The sequence below is a fragment of the Drosophila ananassae genome, chromosome 2L (assembly GCF_017639315.1).
Source record: "Drosophila ananassae strain 14024-0371.13 chromosome 2L, ASM1763931v2, whole genome shotgun sequence".
Lineage (NCBI taxonomy): Eukaryota > Metazoa > Arthropoda > Insecta > Diptera > Drosophilidae > Drosophila > Drosophila ananassae.
In genome coordinates, this window is record NC_057927.1 from 8192093 (window position 1) to 8213526 (window position 21434).

A 21434-nucleotide genomic window follows, 5' to 3' on the forward strand; every position below is an offset into this window, starting at 1 on the left:
ATAATTTTTTAACAAAAAACATATAGATCCTGTAGCCTACCTATTGACATCCACATCAGTTGATTCTAGGATAGTTCGCGCCTTCTCCAGATGGCCGTGCTCCACCGCCGAGAACAGAGCTGCAAATAGTTTCGGGAAGAGGTTAGTACTCCTATTTAAGTTGCAGATATAAACTTAAGACTAATTAGATTTAGTGGCGATGCGTGCCATTAAGTGGGCTAAGATTGAACCAAAAACCATACCATGCAGGTGCAGATTGCTCTGCGTCAGCTTATCCAGCTGGGCTTGGGCCAGCTTCAGCTGTTTCTTGGACATTTTGCTGGCTCGCGGATGGGGAGTGTTGCCTGGATTCTTGCTTCGCAGCTGCACCGGCTGCCTGTGCACCGACAGCTGCTGGCCGTTGGCGGATGCGTTCTCATCTCCGGCCCCCAGGGTCGGGGAGTCCGGCGACGAGGATCCGGTGTCCTCGTGGTCATCCCGTAGCTTGGCGTTCTTGGGCTGGGAATGCCTCGAAATGCAGAGCTGCGACTGCGACTGGGCATGAGCATGGGACTGCGCATCGGATCGCGCCTGGGGCAGGAGGAATTCCATTTCCTTGAGATCCTGTGAGTGGCAGGAGATGGCGGTGCGAATCTTGGCTACCGTCGCATGTTGGGTGAGCTGCTCGGACCAGCGGCTGGTGGAGAGGAGCGGCGCCGGGTAGTAGGTGGGATAGGTGTCCTCGTTATTGTTGTTATTTCCGGAGCTCGTAATTTCACGCTTCTCACGCAACTTAACGCTATCGATGTCGATGTCGCTGTCACGTTTATCTTTGGGCAATATATTGTCTGCGACGAATGCGAGCAAATAAAAATAAATAAGGGAAATCAAATTGAATGCAAAATGAAAATTGAATGAAAATTAAATAGAAATTAAGCTCTGGGGCGAGGGTAAATATTTACAATGCTGGATGGCCAGGAGCACCACGCGTCTATTTATTGTTCGAATAGCCAGGTTTGTATGTTTTGTGCGAGCGAGAACGTAATTTAATTACAGTAATAGCTGTGTTGCGGCTTCGCTGCTGCGAATGCGATTAATTAAATATTAAACATAAATGCCGTTTCTGCTATTCAGGCCCGCTATTATTCTATGCAATCCGGAATGCCACCGGACAACCAAAGCCAATTAAATTAATTATGCTGAAACCGTTGTGGATGCAAGTTAAGGCGGGAGTGTTGGATGTGTTTCGGAATGTGGGGATGTGTTAAGTGATTCGACCATGCAACGCGATGAAAGCAGCCAACCCACCTTGGCCCGTACCCCAAACCCCAAAACCCAAACAAGCAAAGCCCACGAAGATGTCAGCGAATCCACCCACCCACCAATTTATTGAATAGTTTTAAAGTAATATTTATTCTTGCAACTGAATCATTATTAAGAGGAACAGTGTATTCTTCAATGATTTCTCCGAGTGAAGCCCACTTTAATTGGCGCTAATTCTTTAGTTTCAGTTGCAGTTCTGTACAGCAGATCCACCATATACTATAGATGTGGGTTGTGTGAGAAAATGATGATGAATGTAGCCCAGTTAATTACCCCTCATGGGGGCTTAGTACGGAATACGGGTTAAGGGCAGAGCGATAACTACTCCGGGCACTACCGATCTCTCTTACCATCGACGGCATAGTGGCTGTGGCGACGCTGTCGTTGGGCCGAGGCCGACAAGGATGACGACGGGCTGGCCTGGTGACGATGGTGATGGGGGGACACTTTCAATTGACAGAACCTGGTCAGCTCGTTGAGCGTGTGAAACGATTTCTGGCGGACGAAGACCGCCGGAGAGCGCAGACAACTGCTCATGGGGAGCTTCTGCGGCGTATTGGGGACTTTATTGCTATCGCTCTGGTAGCATCTGGAAGAGCACACAACATTAACGACCCGATTTGGCCATGGATTAAGCCAGTTTATGTCGGCTGCACATGTGTCTGTGTATCTGTGTATTAATGCACGCTCATGAAATGAATATTCATCCTCCTCGTCTCCCACTCGCTCTACGGCCATCTTCGCCTCTTCGGAGTGGCAAAGACAAATGCAAACGAGTAGCTAGGAAATGGCTTTCGAGATATAATGATTATTCACGGACTATCTGGCCTGGGAAACCCTACCCTTCCTATGAATACACACACAGCTGCTCTTGTCTTCCTTTCCGAATAGTTCGTTGACCCACTTCTGCGGCATAAAAACCTTAAATCAAAACTTGATAGATGTGCCATAAAAATGCTGGACACATAAATATGTTAAATGAAAGCACTATTCCACCAAGACACTATTGTGGGCAACACTCCAATTCAGACACTCCAATTCAGGCTAAGATGGATTCAAAATACAGATTTCGTGAAAGGATTTGATATCTCTCCAGGTAGAAGAGAGGTCCTTCTTAGCGAAAACAACAACTATCACAACCTGTTTTTTTTAAACCATAAATGTTCTCACATCCTTTTTCAATCACAACAATCACTTCTGGTTCCTTAAATCCCAAACATCCACTCTTTAAAAGGACACATACGACTGTTCAAGTAGGGCATCGGCTTCCTGATGGTAGCAGTGCGCATGCGCGTCGTTCCGTAGATTCCCTGCTGGGCATTCCTCGTGATGTCCGCCAGCACTCCATTGGACTCCTCGCCGTTGAGACTGCGCTCCAGGTCAGAGTCCACAGTCGCCTTGGGAGCTCTTTCCATGCCAGGGGGACGACAGTAGCTCTCGGGGATCTGTAGGAGCTTGCAGGCCTTTCGCGGGAGCGTGACACCTACTGGCAGAGTGCTCATTAGTCGTTCGATGCCCAGCTCCTCCTGGTCGCCGGCTGGGGGGTTCATCTCCCTTTTGAGGGGCACAAACTCGTTCTTTCCCTTCACTTTGGTGGTTAGCACGGCCACCTTGTCCAGATCGGTGAGCATGCGCAGTGCCTTGGCCGCCCGGCTCTTGTCCAGCGTCGCGGATCTGGCGTTGCGACTGCGCATGTGCAGCTGGGGTCGAAGCTTGAAGGGCGATTGCAGCGGCAGGGCGGGGCTGTGCAGCTTGCTCTTCAGCCGCCGGAGGGAGGAGCGGACCGAGTGAGAGCGGCGCAGGGCGGGCATCGAGTCGCCGCTCTCATTGTCCTTCCCCGGAGTGGCTGGTTCTCCTTCCGCTTCCGCTTCCGCCATCGCCATCGCCTGCTGGTCTCTGAGCTTGGCATATGATCCAAGAGCCTTGCGGCGCTCCATTATTATTTCCTTGATTTTTATATGATCTATTCTGTGAACTTCTTTGTGGGACCATGTATTTCCCTCGCGGGACACAAGTTTTCCGATTTCGATTGGGTTTTTACGGCAGGACTTTCCGTTGTGCGCGTCGCGTGTTTCAAACACAAACTGAGAAGAGATTCGGGAAGTGATTCCATTGTCGTCGAACAGGCTCTCGGGATCTGGGTTTCTCTTTTCTCCTAAATCTCATTCCGATCAACCCCGATCGTACAGTAAGGGTTGTGTTGTTAAGTTCTTGACAGAGATGCTATAGAGGACAGTACACAGCTCATGGAATAATGCATTAATTTTTTAAATTATAATTTTAAAATTTTCACAACAGCTTCTTAAATATGTTCTCACTCTCCCAGCCTGAAGAAGAATTCTATATAGTAAGTGGTTCTATTTTTCTACCCTCACCTGTGTGGTGAAGTAGACCCAGAACCCCTCAGGTAGCTGTCGAGCCTCTGCTCTCCCGGTTCTCACCTACCTCTACCTACCCTTAGACACTGTTTTCAGGAAATATCGCTCACTCATTCGACTTGATCTGTGTATACTACTGGTCTTCGCGCTTTTGGTTTCATTTTAGGCATTCGAATGCACATATGTACCTGCCTCTTAAATCTCCTAAGCTGCCGCGGTTCCCAAAAGACAATTCCAACCCAAAAACAAAATCCTAGGGATGCTGTGCCGCGAGTTCCATGACTGTCTATGTACACGTGTGTACGAGTGTGAGGGGGTGTTGTAAAATCAATTATCCGGTATTTCGAACATCGAAAACCAAAAACAAATAGCAGAGGAGGTCCTTGGAGGACAGAACCGCGACGCTCGTCCTGATTTATCGACGAGGTGTCGTCGTCGCCTCGGGGAAATGAAGACAAATGGAACAAATGAATTTGTGTCGCGTCTAGGAGTCAAGAGTCCCCTGATTAGCCTGGCAAATGCCGCGGGGCACAAAAATGGAAAACTAATTGGAATCTGGATGACGAGGGACGGAGGCTGTGGCCCCAATCGAACCGAAAAACTGGTTTCATTGTCTCTTCAAATCCATTTACGTGTGTGTTTCTGTTTGGCTTCCATTTGTTTGCTAATTTTAGACACTGTCGCACGATTGTTGTTTAGTCCACCTGTCAACATCCACTTAACTGCCCTGAAATACGGAATACGGGGAATTAGTAAGTCTCGGAAACTGTCTATTAATGTTTAAACGCTTGGGTGAGGTCAGTGCCGAAGGGCAATGCAGTTCAGTGAGTCAGCCCAGCCACATATGTATCAGAACTAGCTTTGGATTTTGATTTGTAAACATATTAATAATTGACTCACTGAAACCGAATCTGTTTGTGTACGGATCTATGTAGGTCTTCAGTCACAGTCTCGAATAATTACCCATCACAGTTGCTCAGAAAACACTAGTGTAATTATCAGTGCCAGAGCTTGTGTTTAAAAGTTATAATACACTTCTCCGATAAGGTAATTATAATGGGAATCTGTAAATATAACAATTTCTGTAGTCGATTGGAGCCAAACAGTATTATAAATAATAAATCATTCGCTACTTAATCTCAAAGATGGCTGACAAAGCCTTCGGCACGCTCCACATCAGCTTAGGGCTGATGGTATCACGGAGTTGAGTTGGACGCCTGTCAGTCCCTCGCCTCTAAAATCAAACTAAACTGTCAATTGAGGGTGTGCAATAAATAAAATTTGCTGACCCATAAACTGGCGAAAAAAGAGGAGCCGAAACTGGAGGAGCAAGACTGGGGGCTGCCCGGGGCACTCGGTTTGCAATTGCAGGATAATAAAATTTATGAAGCTACGCCGCACGAAATTGCCCAACATAAATCACAGCGCAAAGGCTCTCGACGACAGCATTAGCAGGAGCAGTGGGGCAGCCGGGACAGGCGATGATGTGAGAGGACAGGATAAAGGTCATCCATGCTCCCAGAGCAGACAAAACAACATAATCCACTTAATAGAGACGACAACAGAGTCCCAATAATGGGGTGTATCCCTGGGCGCCCTTGGGTAGGGGCTCTCCGTAGAGGCCCTCCGTAAATTATGCCGATTTCATCTTGCATTCTGGGCTGTCATAATTGCCAAATCTACCACACATTTAAGAAACTTACGAGACATCCAAGCAGCCAAGCCAGGCCGATCCGAGGAATTTTCGACTTAATTTAAATAAATTTGTCGCTTCCTCAATAAAAGCGAGTCGAGTTCTGGAGGAAACGAGGAGGAAAGGCAGTCGCTGGCTCTGGCAGACAGGCACAAACAAAAAGCATATTTTATATGTCTCTGATTTCGAGTGCAAATCGCATTATGAGTGAACTGCGACGGCGGAGTTCGGCGGAAACGCTAATTGAATTTAAGTAACCAGACCCCAAGGCATCCGACCAGGCCCGAGGATACTACAGTGTGGGTGGATGGTCTTGGTGTTCCGGGCGATAGTCGATGGGAGCTGGCTACAACTTGACCTTTGTCTCTGCAATCAGCGAACGCATTTAATTCTATTGGTTTACTGGGCCAAATCACGAAACTAATGTATTCATATTAATCAGATATGCAAATTGGACCCTCGTCGCTATCGCCAAATGGAAACCGAGCAAAAAAACTGGATGAAAAAGGAAAGAGCGAACAGAAAAAGTCCAGGCCAGAATGGAAATAAACGTTCTGACCGGGTCACATTCGCTCTCCGATTGGACTTCCTGGCCATTTAGGTCTGCCCTCCGGCCGTCGTCCTCCGGCCTGATCCGCTGTGGAAACAAACACAAACCAATAAGCCAGCATTTAAAATTATGTAAATCCAGCGCGATTTGCACAAAGTTTTGGCCGCAAGGTTTTTTTAGCTTTCTCTCAGCTGCTTTTTTCCCCCTGAGCCGGGTCAAGGCGCAAATCTGTCGTGCATAAAGGGATCTGGCTTTTTGCGATGATTTCTTTTTTAGTCTCAGGACTTGTGGGTCGCAAATTGAAAAGTTCATGCGGGCTGTCCGGCCATTAAAAAGGTTAAAATAAACAGCAAAGTTTTAATTTACTTACGCAGCAACTAATTTGCTCAACAATTTTTTGACACAAAAGCTTATTAGAATTTTACAATGCAGGGCAAAGTCTATTATTTACAATTGCATATTGAATTTCCCTAATCCTTTCCGCATCCTAGAAGTTCCAAAGACGTCTCACAATACCCTGTAACAACAAAATACTCTCGTGACACATTTGGGTCATTCGGCATCCAACACAAGTATACAGGCTGCCACAGATACGTGTATCTTTTAGTGTGACCTTTGAGGGCATTAAGTTCAAAAGTCGCCCAAGTTTCCTCTGCGGCAGGCCCGGAGCATTTGACATATGTATGTAGGAACGAGCATAGCCATTCATTTGCATTCTCAAACACTCAAACACTCAATGGGTGTGAGTGTGTGTATCTATGGTCTGGATGGTATCTGGATATCCGCTCTAGACCCGTGTTGTGGGATTCGAAATGGGCGTTCTATCCCGCCGTGTGGGTTCTCCATCGCCATACGTGCTCATTGCGCTCAACGTGACAAACGAAACTTCAATTCCGTAGAATGCCCCCAACCGTAGCACGATAAAGGCGCAAGAATCACAGCTACAGCATTTCATTTATATTGTTTGATATAAAAGTCTTTTGATTGATTTTACTCGCTTATCTGCTTTGTGAAGCGATTTCCATGAGAACACAGCAGAGAACGCACAAAGAAATAGCTATAGACATGGACGGGGGCAAAGGTTGAGGTAACTGGAGAAGCGACTGAGGTCAGCTGGGTTGAAAGGTAGAGCTGGCAGTTCAGCTTTTTTTCTAACATTTTCCAAAGGTTTCAGATAAATCTAAGCATGTTCAAGCTTTAAAGTATTGATAACTAATTCTGACTAGGTTCTAGCTCCGACAGCACTGCCTCCAGCTGACGGAAGACCATTTTAGCTCCCCAATTTGCATGACTCGCTGGCCGCGTTGTTCGAAACTCAGAAATCGATGAGGGGGGCCATGCTCTAGGAGGCATTAAAGAGTTACTCCTATTACAGGCCGAGATTCAATAAATTAACGTTTCTTGGAACTCGGCGGGTTCCGCTTAATGAGTCAGTCGTGGGTGGAGTCGACTTAGATCCGGTGCTAATGAAGCCATTCAATGGATGGAAGTTTAAGAAAAAGCTGACTGCATAACTCTCGGTCTTAGCGACCCTAAGCGCTGTGATTATGAGCCCGGGAACGAGATTTGTCATACGATAAATTGGACTGCTCACAGAGCTGTCTTTTGTTTCCGAATTCCCGACCCGCATGAAGGCGGTTGTTATTCAAATTTCGTTACCGCACCAGTCACGCTATTGCCCCATTTCGCAGAAGGCGCACGGTGTCCGGCAGCGCCTCAAATCACACATTCTACCGTAATCACAGGTAACACACCTACGAAGATACGATGGTATTTACTTCACGGGTAGGTTCTGGGTATAGACTAGCCTTATCTGCTCACAAAATATTATACAATACACATCGACGACAACTGATATCTTTCAGACTGTGTTGTTGTTTGTTGCCAATGTTTGTTTTCCATGAGCTGCCACGAGCTCCGCCAGTTTGGCCTGCCAGAGCCAACAACTGCGATAGCCAAGTTAAGAGGCGAAGAGGGTAAACAAACTTAAGGAATTGGTAAAAGTTACGAGCAAGCAGTGCGCCACAACAAATTTTGCGATGAATTCTTTTTTAATCAAACATTTAAAACTTTTTAATAAGTGCACGACTCGAAATGAAATAGAATAGCGCTCGAAAACTTTGGTCAGCGGGGGGCTCAGTTCTTCTCCACCTTCTCCAGGTGGCAGTGGCTTGCAGAACTTAGCAACACTGAGGAAAATACTTGTAAAGTTCTGAAACTTACTTAGGAGCAGGAGCTTTGCACTTTAGGATATGATCTTGAAGGGACTCTAATAGAGAGGTGTATCACCTGACCTTTCTTCCTGTGCATGACACCTGGAAAAACTTATTTTCGCCACGCTTTTCGCCTTAAAGACCACCAACTTTCATTTTGGCATATTTTTTTTATTTTCCTGGGCTTCGAAAGAAAACCCCCAAAAAATGTGAGGCGCATACGTACGTCACTTGAACTTTATGGGTGGGTGGCCGGAAAGGGGTTTACGGGCTTGTTTTGCTAAACGAACCGCGATGGAAACAAGGGCCAAAAACAAGCATTGAAATATTAATGGTCAACGTGAACTTCGCCATCAGGATTAAAGAGGGGGCTCTGGCCGGGGTGGCTGGGAAAAGCGGGTGGGCGGTCGGAAAATTGCGTGTTGAGCTGAAGTTTCCAGCTGTCAACTGCAGCTATGCAGTAAACACACCGCAAGCAGAGCTCCAGCTTCTCATATTGGGAAAAGAAATGCGAATGTTGAGATAGTTTTGTGTGTAAGGGAGAGGGGAATGGGGGATTTTCCCAGTTACAGATGAAACCTTTTCCTTTTCAGACGCCGACAACTTTGACTTTCCTGCGGTGTGAATAAACCTTGCTTCTCAAAAGCCAAGACAACGCAAAAATGTTGCAATAGTTCAAGTTTTTCATTCCGTTGCATATTTCTCCCACCCCCCAACCCCCCTGACGACAACAACAAAGTAAGAGGCAGCCATTGTGTGTGTGTATCAGTGTGTGTGTGTGTGTGCGCGTGTTTGTGGTGAAGTGCATGGGTATGTGTGAGCTTACCTGTTCATTGTGTGGGGAACGTATTTAAAATTGCAGCACAAACCACTTTAATGAAAAACGTCGACTGTGAATAAGACAACAAAAACACAAAAAACAACAACAATGATCAGTCGAGTTGCAAAAAGCTTTTTACAGTTGCAGGGCCTGTGCTTGGGGCGTGCGAGTGGGAGCGAGAGGCCACCTGTAATTATGTTGCAGGGGCAAGCAGGCTGGCTGGAAGAAGAAGAAGCGGCGGCTTCGACCAGGAGGCAGTTTGATAGACACGTGAGTAAATTGGTCGCTCTCCTGCCTCTCGCCTCCTCTCTCCGGCTCAAAAGCAAAAGTTCACTTTCGCTGAACTCTTCTTGCAATTGTCTTTTCCGTTTTCTGCGTTGGGGTGTACATATATGTGTGTGTAATGTGCGTGTGTGTTTGTTGTTGGGGAGACACACACGAATAACAACGAGAGTTGGACATGCAATCCAATTACCGTTAGAGCCAAAATGTCTCCCAGCAAATTGCAGTTTTTAGTGGCACGTAATATTTAATTAACATTGCAAATATACACACACACGAATTTCTCTTTGGCCCGCAGCAGTTCGGCTCTGTTTTTTGTAATATCTGATTTACGTTTCTTTTTTAAACGAAAGCGACGCCTTTAGTTTTTTGACACTTCTTAAGCAGCAACACGCTCGCACGCACACAGTCACGCTCCGGCTCTCACCGCCACAGCCAGTTTGGGCTCTCCCGCTACGGCGGCGCAGGTAACTCAGGTGACTCTCTCTTCCCTTCTCGCACACCAACACAGCGACGACGCAAACAGGTAGAAGGCACTCACACACACTCGACGTCGCAGCAACTGAAGCAGAAACGACTCCCCGCAGAAGACGCTTCTTTCCTTCGAACACAATTTTCACAAATCCACTAATAATCCGATCTTATTCAGCACTTTGGCCAATATCTTCACTTTGTGTGGTGTGAGACGGGCTTGTTGTGCGCCAATTAGAGTGCTACGCCAGCGCTTTTCAGAAAAAACAGAAAACGTATACTTGATATTCGCGACGCCGCAGCCGCTAACGCGAGCGCTCTGCTCAAAAGACGATCGTTGAATGAGCGTGAAGGAGAGCGAAGTTGCAATGATCGTGGGGAAACGCTGACTTCACTGTCGGCGTCAGCGTCGGCGTAGCGTTGGCGTTGGCGTTGGCGTTGGCGTCAGCGTTGGCGTTGGCGTTGGTCATTAATGGGCAGCGCTTCGCAGTTAGTTGCTTGTGCTGACCATTTTTAGCACTAGAAGCCGTTTTAACGGGATCCATTTGAAAAAGCCGCCAAAAAGCAACTACATTATATTTTGAGTTTTTAATTTTTAAGATTTTAAAAATGTAAAATTGTATATTATTTTATAATTATTTTAAAATAATAAATTTAAATATATTAAGCTATTTTGACAGCTCTATTGAAAGCTACGATAAAAGATGAAAGGGAAAGATCGCCATTTTCTACTTTCCCAAGCTCCGACTTATCACCATGACGTATAGAAAAACTCCGCTTTGTGAGTGTGGGAGTGTAATGCTCTATCATTATCACACTGTTCCGGATGCTCTGATATTATTAAAAAAAACGAACAATTTTTTCAGTGCTTATTATAATCAGCTCTGTTCACTCGTTTTTAATTTATCGTAGAGCGTTCCAGCATTTCCGCTCTGATAGATTTTGAAGTGCAAGTTCGGTGGAAAGTTTGATCATGAGCTGCTCAAAGTTTGTTGCAAGGAAACCACTTCTGGACTTCATCCGAGTAACTATGTTTTCAACCAATTGAACCACAGGATGGTACTACTGAGGCACAACTTTTAACCCCAACTAGTTGAGAACTTTAGAGTCAGCTTTCGTTCGTGTGGCGACTCAAAATGTTTCCTCTTTAATAGACGCTTTTACAGCTGCTCTGTTTTATTTAATAAACTTTTCGTCCCTGATTTACAGATTGCTCTTCTTGGATCCAATCCACCGGATTTTGAACTGCGGGCCCAAAGCTCTCGGGCCAAGAGGCAATCGATTTAATGCCGCGCCTGCTCGGCTTTCCATCCGGAAAACTCAAGTGCGCATTTGAATTTCAATCAGTCGACTGCAGCGAAATAAATAAGCCATCGATGACGAGGACCAAGAGGTCCTTCCGCCCTCCCTAGCTTCCTAGCGAAATAGTAAAGGAATAAGGATGTCCTAGTTGGGGGAAAAGGGGTTACAGTGGATATTTTTAATTTATAAAATAAATATTTTAGAGAAGGTTTGTAGAATGAATCTGAAATATAAAAATGTTATATCCAAAACTACTAGTTATTTCTCTGAGTGTTGCCACAGACTATCAATATGGCACGCATCGCCGCTAAAACTAAGTAGAAATTGCGGATTCCGAATCCGATTTGCCGCACTCACCGTTTATGATTCTGGTCAGCTTGGAGCGCCTGGTGGACGAGGGGCTCAGCATGCTCTCTCGCCTGCTGCCGCTGCCGCCGCTTCCCCCGTTGCCGCCTGCTGTGTGGTGTCCTGTGCCCGTTCCGCCACTGGACCCGGATCCGGCTGCCGAGTCACAGTAATTGACATTCAGCTGGGCCTGCGCCTGCGAGCCAAAGGAACAGCCCGTGGAGGTGGAGTAGAGGCTGCTGGCCGAGGGGCGTTTGCTGAAGGGGGAGGGACCACCTGCCACTGAGCCACCTGGCGCCGTGACGGCCAGCGAGGAGCGCGGCAGGTCGCTAAACACAATCTCGGCAAAGGAGTCGATGCTGGCGGAACGCTGAAGAGCACTGCTGTCCTTGCGCCTGAAAGGGGACAAGAAGTAACAAATAAGACACAGAAACCAAAGTCATGAAACACGATGAGAAAGTCAATGGATTATGCAGAGGACTCTGGGCAAGGGGGATGGTATTATGTGGGGAATAGTGCAAACTTGTAGAGTATCGTAATTACTTTACGCTGTCGGACATTTTAATGAGCTGCCCACAGACCATTAAGTGTCGCCGCGGTCACTGGCCGGCCTAGTTGCCCCATAATGTGGCCGTTTTTTATGGCCACGCCAGAGGAGAAAGCCGCTCTCCGGGGCAATACTATAGATGGAGTGGTTCTAAGACACAGTGGGAAATATAAATGTTATATAGTTGTAACAGTTCAGAGAAGTTTGTAGTTTTCTCTCAGTGTTTCACCAGCTGACGCTAATGTGGTTCTGGGGATAATGTTGACAAAGTCATGTATCTGGCCAAGAAGAGTATTTCTTCATTCAAGTCAAGCAGTTTCCCGCTTCTTGCCTCTTTTTCCGCACATTTCTTGCGTGGATGACTGGCACGCTTTTGCTTCTTCGTTTGCTTTTCCTGTTGCCCATGACTGGCCAAGTTTATGGCCTGCAAATCGAGGTAAGTGATGGAGCTGATGGGTCAAAGTAAACTGCAATTTACGGGCCACTTGGCGGCCTAGTAATGGATTAATTTGCCATCTGCTTGAGAGCTGGAACAGTGTCCGCGCCCAGAGAGTGGGAAAAACTGGGTGGCCATAACTTGCAGTTCATGATTCAACACTGAACTTTTGAGGAAAGTTTGTTGCGTTTGAGTTTTCCGCGGCGGTGCAGCATGTTTTGCTGTGTTTACAGCACCCTGAATTAATTTGCAAGCCGCACACACAAATTGAGTTGCCCCTCCCACGGCTTTTGCTCATTTACAGCATTTGCATAATCAGAGTCAAGTTGGGAAACTCGACCACATTAAGCACGCCCCAGCCTTGAACCAACTTTCTCTATGCAAACGTCACTCAACCAATTCGTCCTCCAATAAAGGCTCACATATTAATACCAGTGGGTTTGTGGCATGTCTGAACAACATGTCGTATGCGCAACATTTTCAATTAAAACCGCAAAAGCTGTCGGCAATCTCAACGCCCTCGTAAAGTTAATTTGAGCAAAAGAATCGAGGGGAAGCCGCATAGGATGCATTTGTAGACACACGCTAATTCAGTTAATCCGAAACCATAATAATCCGAAAGCAGCTCTTCCGAACTGAGTCTGTCTTCTACCCACGAGACAATTAAGCGAGTTTGCAATTAAACACATTCATAATTTGCCAACAGCTAAATACACTTAATCAACGCAAATTCAATCAAATTACGACGCTTTTAAGCGGCAAACGTAAGGCTTCCCCCCAGTCCTTGAGGAACCCTTTGAAAGTCATCCTGGTACTTTCCGTTCAATACTCGAAAAATTTCTTGTATAAGTTATAGTTAATAAAGTCTCTATATAGTCCCAATACTTCTTGTTAGCTGTTAAAAAATTGTAAAATAATTGTATTTTATCACGGACAAAGTTTTTTGTTTTCCTTATTTTTTAGAGTGCTTTCCACCCCTTACCGAAGTTTATTACAAAAGTTCTACTCGTCATCGTTGTTGATGGCTGATGTGGGAATGGGCGGCGGTGGGAGTGACTTGAGGGTCTTGGGGCGGGGATGTTGCTTGAAAGTGGAAACTGAAGAAACTCCCAAACCACAGACACATTTCAGGACAGGCGACTGGCGGCAAGCATAGACCCTAGTTGGCTCGACCTGGCTGTTGCGGCTTGTTGTCCTTGCCAGTTGTCAACCTCATTGTTGGCAGGCTGAAAATGCAGATGAGAGCCGACAGGCTACATATGCCGGTTCGGTCCTGTCCTCTTAACCGCCCGATATTGCAGCCTGTTTGGCAACAAACCTCAGGTAACTGCTTTGGCTGTCGATGGTAATGATCATTATTATTAACTTAGCCCCAGCACTTTAACTAACAGCCAACTGGCGGCAATAAGTCAAGAGCTCTGCCAAATAAACTTGGCCTGGGCCTGGTCCTGGGCTTCCCATGAAACTCAGAGCCAGAAAAATATATAAACAGCAGTGTCAGGTCTTCTGCCTGACAAGGTTGAATACATTCTGCAGGTGAAAGGTTTTCCCCACATGTCGGGCACACTTGGAAATGGAACTTTTAGAAAATTAAATAAAATATTTATTCAAATAGGTGCTAGCTGGATCTTTCTTAATAAAATTAAGGTAATACTTTAAGTAAGCCCCATAAAGATTTAAAGAAAATCTACATCCCATATCTAACACATTTTTGTTTAGTGTCAACCTTGCTCTATCCTGAGTGTCTTTCTCTGCCTGGCTGGTCTGTCATTTTGGCACCTTATTTACACTTCCCCAGAACCCAGCCCCCAGCGAGATGGGAGATTTCCAGGCAATGTGCTACGAACAGGTGACACACAATCCTTTATGGGTGTGGCAGTTGTTTGAATATTTGGTGCGTTGTTCGGATAAGTGGCGTGAAATTCTATAGAAATTTTCGTTCCGGGCATGACATGGCATGGAAGCCAGCTTAAAGCTCCTTCCAGAAAAACTGTCAACCTAGTGCGGGCTATCCTCCTAATAAGAGCTGGCTGTTGATTCGGATGTGGGTTGGCAGACTTAAAACAATTGACTGGGACATGGCTTGGTTTCGCCCCCAAAGTAATTGGATGTGAGCAGAAAGTGCATTGGGGACAGAAGAGAGCCGAATGACTCTGTGAATGAGTGCGGATCGATATGGCCTAGAGGGGAGGAGGAGCTGAACTGGGTCTCTGTTTTTGGCCTAGTCAAATGAGGCGTACATTAGGCCTAATGAGTGCCGCGCCAACTTTAGCCAGTGGATGCTTTCAGGGGCACAGCTGCTCTGTTTGTCTGTCGCTCATCATCAAGAGTTTCCATTCGCATTTTCCGACCTTTTATGCGGATCACACACACACTGCCACACACACCCGCACCCGCTAGCACGCACAGAACCCCCCCCCTTTGAAAGACACAAAGTAAAACTGAAAATAAATCAGAAACAGAATGGCGGCCATGCCACACAAATTGATGTTGACATCCAAAACGATGGGACTTGGCTGAGGCTTTTAGGCCAACTTTATTTTTGCCTTTTTTCATTCAGAGCGGCGGAGCAGCATGCAATTTATAAAATTTTACAGTACATAACCTGCTTGCCGCGCCCCACCTCCCACACACACAAGCGAGCTAATGAGTTTTGTCATTGTATTTGTATTTTCACAACTGACTTTGTGGCAGCATGGGCGGCTGAGGAGGTGGCGGGCGCACATGACGTATGCGCAATTTCATTTATGGTTCGTTTGCTCGAACTTCGAGTGGCATCTTGTTGTCTTAGCTAGTTTAGTGGCTGCCACAGGAGCAGCGACGACTCGGCGACAAGACGCACAAAACTTTATCCCCAACATCAGAGTGGCAACTCGGTGGCAGGACACTGTTTTATTGGCTACGCTTCGTGTCTTCTAGCCGCCCACTTTTTGCACCTCTTAGTCATTGCACTTAGGGGTATATTCGGTTTTTCAAGAGTACTTCAATGTATTTTTTCCTAAAGAGTCCTGAAAATGTTTGATTTTTATTGGCAACTGCCAGCAACCAATTAATATCCTTGTACACGATTCTTGAATGGTTAGAAACACCGGGTATCCTTCGGTCTGGCCATTCGATTCAAGTGCTCCCTCCTTAAGCTCAGAGTTTGGAATCTTCGCATCCTGTGCTTCCTTCGGTTGCTGTTGACTCATGAATAATGCATTCACAATTAAGCCAGTGAGGTCGGGAAAAAGAAACCCCAACTAGGACCCTAACTGGGTAGCAGTTTTCACTTCGCTCCATCCTTGGCTGGGCTTTGCACTTATTATTATGCGCATTGCTGCCTTCCATTCCACTGTTGTTGCTCTTGCCATTTGCGTTGTTTTACTTGCGTACAACCTCGTTGGCTCTAAATTTAGCAACGCAACGCAACGCAACACAAACACAACAGCAACAGAAGCAGCAGCAGCAGGACAACCAAACAACAACGACGGCAATAACCCGCCCCGAAATGGGACTCCTTTTGTTTCAGTTTTCGGTTTTTGCATTTTAAAATATCAAAGTTTAAACACATAAAACAGCGCGCTGGGATCTGGGATCTGCACGGCGAAAAAAAGTGTATCGCTGTTTGGATTGTCTGGCTTTAATAGTTCCTAGAGGAATAAATTTGTTGAAACAGTAATATCATTTCTATAAATATTTGATTTTATTGGATACGCTTAATTGAGTTTGTATTTCTATTTCTATTTGTGTGGCCCTGTGTCCAGCCATCCTGCTGAGAGCGAGAGACTAGTAGTTGCAATCAGTGGCCGGGATGGGGCGAAGTGGGTAGAAGGGCCTGGGCAGGTCCTTCTGTACCTCCTGCGGCATGTTTGCCAAAATGATTTTACACTCTCGACCATGGTCACTGGCAAGTGGTCTGCTCTGAAGTGGACGAGCACAGTTCAAGGCATAATCTTTCCGCTCGTAAATTGCTTACACCCGTCAGGGACATGTGGCCCCGGAATGTGATATTGCCCGATTTGGGCTAAGCTCTTATAAACGATGTCCGAACTATTTCCGGAAAATGTGTTTACATAATTAATCAGGACATGTTCGATAAATCGGTTCATGTGCATTTGGGATTAACAAGCTAAAATTAGCAGGATAAATTCGTCCTGAATCTCAGCTCAATTATTCACCAATATCCGACCAAACAAATGCGGTTAACTATTCTATCATGCATTTTTAAATTGGTTACTTTTTTAAGCTCCCAACTTACTCCTCGCCCAACAAACTTTAATCCTGGCACCTGCCAGACCGCCAGCTGTGGTTTGATTTGTGCATTTTATCCTTTGGAGGGTCTGACGTTAATTAAGAAAACATCGAGAGGAGCCCGGGGCGGGGCGGATTAATCCTGGCTGCCACTGCATGTGTCTCCATTAGCCCGCCGTGAACCGTAACGAATGAAGACAAATGCCGCACTCGACCGCAGGGCAACCTGCTCGCCTGTCATCACCTCGCCCGTCCTCTTCTCCATCGTCTCATCCTGCCTGCTCCTCTCCGTCCGTCCATGTCCGTAAGTGCGTCCAACCTCATATGAGCAACCATTAGGTGTCCGACGTAGAGACACATGACCGAGATCAGCTTACCAGCTTGGGGGCGTAAATGAAATTAGCTAATTGCACCAGCTCGCCGCCAGTCAAGGTGAAAGTTGACAGGACAGACACAGTGTCCACGCATGCAAAAGGATGCAGGACGAGAAAAGGGACACTAATCATACAAAGTTAATAATTATTCTTTAAATAAATAGGTAATAAAATGATACTCATAAGAGTGTTATGCTCAGAAGCCATTCTTTCAGATAAACTTTGCATAAAAATAAAAAAGAATATCCCTTTTTTGTCTGTGTACTTTGAGTGCCATGGGATATTGTAAATTACGCATACGCACCGTTCCCAGGACAGACGACGCGGCGCCTCCTCGCCCAGACCCAGGCCCAGACCGAGGCCCAGACTATGTACCACGTTGTCACCTGCCGGCGGAGGCTGCAGGCTTGACCTGCCAGCCAGGGCGGTTGATTGATGCAGCAATTTGGCCAGCCGTGTGAAGGTCGTACTCGATCCGGAGCCGGATGCCTCGGCCAGCGGTACTTCGTGGAGGGTGGGGTCACGAGACAGTGGTGTGGATGACTCAGAGGAGGCGGCGGCTCTCTTCCTCGCTGCCAGCCGATAGGCACGCGCTGCCACAACATGTGGGGCGGGGATCCTGTCAATGGAGTTCAATAAAATTCATAGAGATTAATGAATGGAATACATCATAAACGAGAGCTAAGTTTGGGAATGGTATCAAAATACACAAAAGGAATTCTTATAGAATTCTTCTTAAAGGTTAGGGTATTAAGATATTCTGTTTAAGAATGAGATAAATATTATCAAAGATATAGACATCAAGCCGCAAAAAATTCACCTCAGAAGTAGGGAGCCGTCGGCGTGGCATTCAAAGTCGTCGGACAATTGGAACAGTGAGCTGTCCCCCAGGTGCTGCATGTGTTGGAGGTGGGCATGCTGCTGTTGCAAGTGCTGCTGATGGTGGGCGTGGTGATGGTGGTGTGAGGCCTGGTGGTGGTGCGGAGTGCTGCCCGAGGACTTGCGCCTATACACCAAATTGCTATCGTCCTTTGGCAGATTCAGCGATTTCACCATCAGGGTATTATTGTTGTTAGCCAAATGCGAGTTATTATTGTTGTTGTTGCTAGAGGCATTGTTGCCGCCACTGATGCCGCTGCCGACGCCGCCTCCACTGCCGCTGCTGTGGTTAGTGCCACGCGTCAGCAGAGATGACCACCGATGGCCACTGGCGCTGCCGCTGCGGCTCTTGCTGCCCAGCAGCCGCTCTTCTGTGTGGGCGAATGGAAAATTGGCAGGAAAACAAGTTAGACCGAAAGTGGAAAATAGAGTACGGCACCAGTCCATGCGTTAGTTTCTGCGTAAAATGCACTTTCATTATATTAATCATAACTCGTGCTGAAATGCTGTCAAAAGTTTTTAATTACATGTTCTGCTGCCACAACATGTTATGCCCACACACTGCCTCGTGGCGGTGAAAATGGTCAGAAAAAGCAATATCAGTGCTTTGCAATTTCAGTGACTTTCCTGAAAGAGTGGCCTATTCAAAGGATTCACAATAACAAAGGATAAAAAATAGCCTCCAGCTACGATTGGGGAGAATTGTAATCAATATAATATAAGTTTGGTTTCAATCTGTTACCTTGTGGGAGGAATTTCTGCTAATGTTTTCCAAGAATTATTTTATGAAATTCATGGCCTACAGATACTATTGCACTTAACATGGAATATCCTAGTTGGTCCATTAGTAAGGATTTTATGATGAAATGGACGATTCCATCAAAATTTCAATTTTGTAATAATTTTAATCAATAATTTTAATCAATGAATTGCAATATGAATTTGGATTCTATCAGTTACCTGGTGGGAAGAATTTCAGGTAAGGTATTCCAAGAATTATTTATCAAAATTCATGGCCTACTCTACTCTACTCTACACATAAAATAGTGTGTCCTGGCTGGTCCATCAGTAAGGATTTTAAGATGAAATGGACTATTCCATGAAATTTCAATTTGCAATTATTCTGGCAAAAAACGATCCTTAATAAAATTTAAACTGATATATTTTGTTGTGTGAATGGATTCAAGCGAAAGGATGTTTGGCCTTTTATCTCACAGCCTTGACCCAGTTCTGGGCCAAGTGGCTATAAATCAATCGTATTCACTTTGACCCGAGCCAAGCTCGAAATGTTATCTCAATTAAAATGTTTTATTCTCTACGCACCAGTACAGTGGTGGGCACAACATTAGTTTTGGCAAAAAGGATAACATAAACAAATACAACCCATTTACGCATCGACTGTTTAAAATTCAATAAAATATAAAATAGTATAGTACGCACCCAATTGAAATGTCTGCTTATCCGTGTGCAGCGAGACGACCGGAAGTCCTGGCACAATAATGGCGGGCAGTGTCCGCGACCGTAACAATGGCGGCGGCAGCTTGCGGCTGCCCGTGCGCGATTGCGACCCGGACCCGCCACCGCCGCCAGCCCCACCAGCGGCGGCGCCACTCTGCTGGGCCCTAAAAAAGAAACGGAAAGGAGATACACAGAAATGAGAAAATGAGAAGTGAGGAAAGGATTACGTCTGAGGAGGAAAGAAAGTGACAATAATAAGTTAATGCTATTATTTATTAAGTGCGACGAGTGGGGAGTGGCAAGTAATGCAATTATTTTCTGCTCTTCATGCCATTTCCGTTTCATTTGCATGTGCCACCAGGTTGCATGCCCCATCCACCAAACCTTACAGTCTTCTCCTGCCATTATTTAAAGCTGAAAATTTCTGTTCAACTGGAACTGACATAATAAAAGCCATCTAACCGCACAATATTTATTTTATTCCATTTTAATATCCTCAAAATTAATCAAACCTTTTACAGTTTCAATTATGCAGTTGTTGGGGCGACAAAAGCTTTCAATTTAATGCCATAGAATCCTTAATTTGATGCACTGCGTCCGGGGAGAGTGTCACTGTCAGCTGTCGATTTGCGCATTTTTTGCCCTCGCCAGTGAATTTCATTTGATTGTTGTGTGGAAATTATTCTCAACACCTCTCAGGCTCGGCACAATGGCCCCCCCAACACACACTCGACAGGATTCACATCCGCTGACGCCGACAGCTGCCGCCTCCTCCCCCCCAGGCCCTCTCAATTGCAGCAGCCTGATGTGTGATTGAATTCCTGGCACTCAAACTGGATGTTCCCAACTCGACGCCTACGCCAGATGTGTTCCGGCCCAGGACCTAGAACAGTCCTGTCCTGCCAATTGTCAACCAGATGGGCTCAACCCCATCCACTCACATGGACTGCACGCAATATATCCGTATGCAAAAAGGACAAAAAATAGGAATCACAAAATCAAAAAAAAATTGAAAACTTTTTATTTGATTTATTTGTGACTTTGACATTTTGCCAAGGCGCCCGAATATCTGCCAGAGTCCTAACAAGTCGCCTGCAATATTGATGATGATAGCAGAGCCCTGCCAAACGAACAGAAATCAGCAAAACTTTTTCCCACCCAGAGGCATTTACAAGAGATCCCGGCATGGAACACACAACACATTCAATTGCTCCCTGCCAAGGATACTCAAAAACAAAAAATAAGCACACACTGCACCCGCACTTTAGTCGCAATTTCTCCGTTTCAGAGTCGAACTGCAGCAAAAGTTACAGCAACAGCCAAGGAATCATGTAAGCAATTTATCTGCGTCCTTGCAGGATGAGTAGCGAGAGGCAGCAGGGCGGGGATGTGGCAACATCAGCGGACGTCTTGGGAAAACATGCGAAATTGTTGAAGAGTCCAAAAAGAGCAACACAGCACAATGCCCACACATAATAAATAAGGAGAAAATTACATAATGCTTCGGCGGAATATTGTAAAGTAAAATTTAAAAGTAAAGCTTTTAAAAGGACCCAAGCCGCCGCTATTGTTCTTTTTTCGTCAGGAGACACACTAGAAGAAATTTTAGTTGAAATTTATAAAGATGATAATATGAAAGGTTTCCCTAGGTTTCTAATCCTTTGCGAATAGGGAGCTGACTTATTAAGAGACACTTTGAAAATAGAATTTTCAGAGTTTTACCTTCCTGTGATTAGAAATTTCAATGTTCATACCACTTTCTAATCACTCTAGTTTTATGTTCAGACCACTCTCTAAATGCTTTAGTTTTCGAAAATTAAATAAACCAATTTTAGTCATATTTTATTTCTCTCTATGAAACAGCTTTCGGTTTGAGGTCTCCCGCCAGGCACTCTCAAGAGCTTTTGGGGCACAAAGGAGCACACACAATGCCACAGCACCCACTAAAGGCAAGCTGTTACAGGTCACAGCAGGAGGGCCAAAGCCAAAGGGTTTAGGGGGTGTGCCAAAGGGCGCGGGATCTGGCACAGCCCACTCACATAACTCAAAGCGGATCTACATAATTGACGTGAAATACTCGTAACCGTAAATCGTACATTACTCACAGTGAGGCGGTGGGGCTGGTGTCTCGGAAAAAAGGTTAACATGTTG

The 21434-nt window shown here is 45.8% G+C and overlaps 1 protein-coding gene across 7 annotated transcripts in view; it reads right to left on the reverse strand.

Annotated features, from left to right (window-relative positions):
* LOC6499790 overlaps positions 1 to 21434 on the reverse strand; it is a 40434-nt gene that overhangs the window by 4473 nt on the left and 14527 nt on the right. The window contains exons 3-7 of one of the 7 annotated variants that reach the window (XM_014910741.3): positions 19266 to 19447; positions 17767 to 18196; positions 17251 to 17565; positions 11369 to 11751; positions 41 to 119 (exon numbers count right to left, since the gene is read on the reverse strand). In XM_014910741.3, coding sequence (XP_014766227.1) covers positions 41 to 119; positions 11369 to 11751; positions 17251 to 17565; positions 17767 to 18196; positions 19266 to 19447 — 1389 coding nt within the window. The other 6 variants (XM_014910743.3, XM_044718303.1, XM_044718304.1 and 3 more) reach the window with 6 other exon arrangements.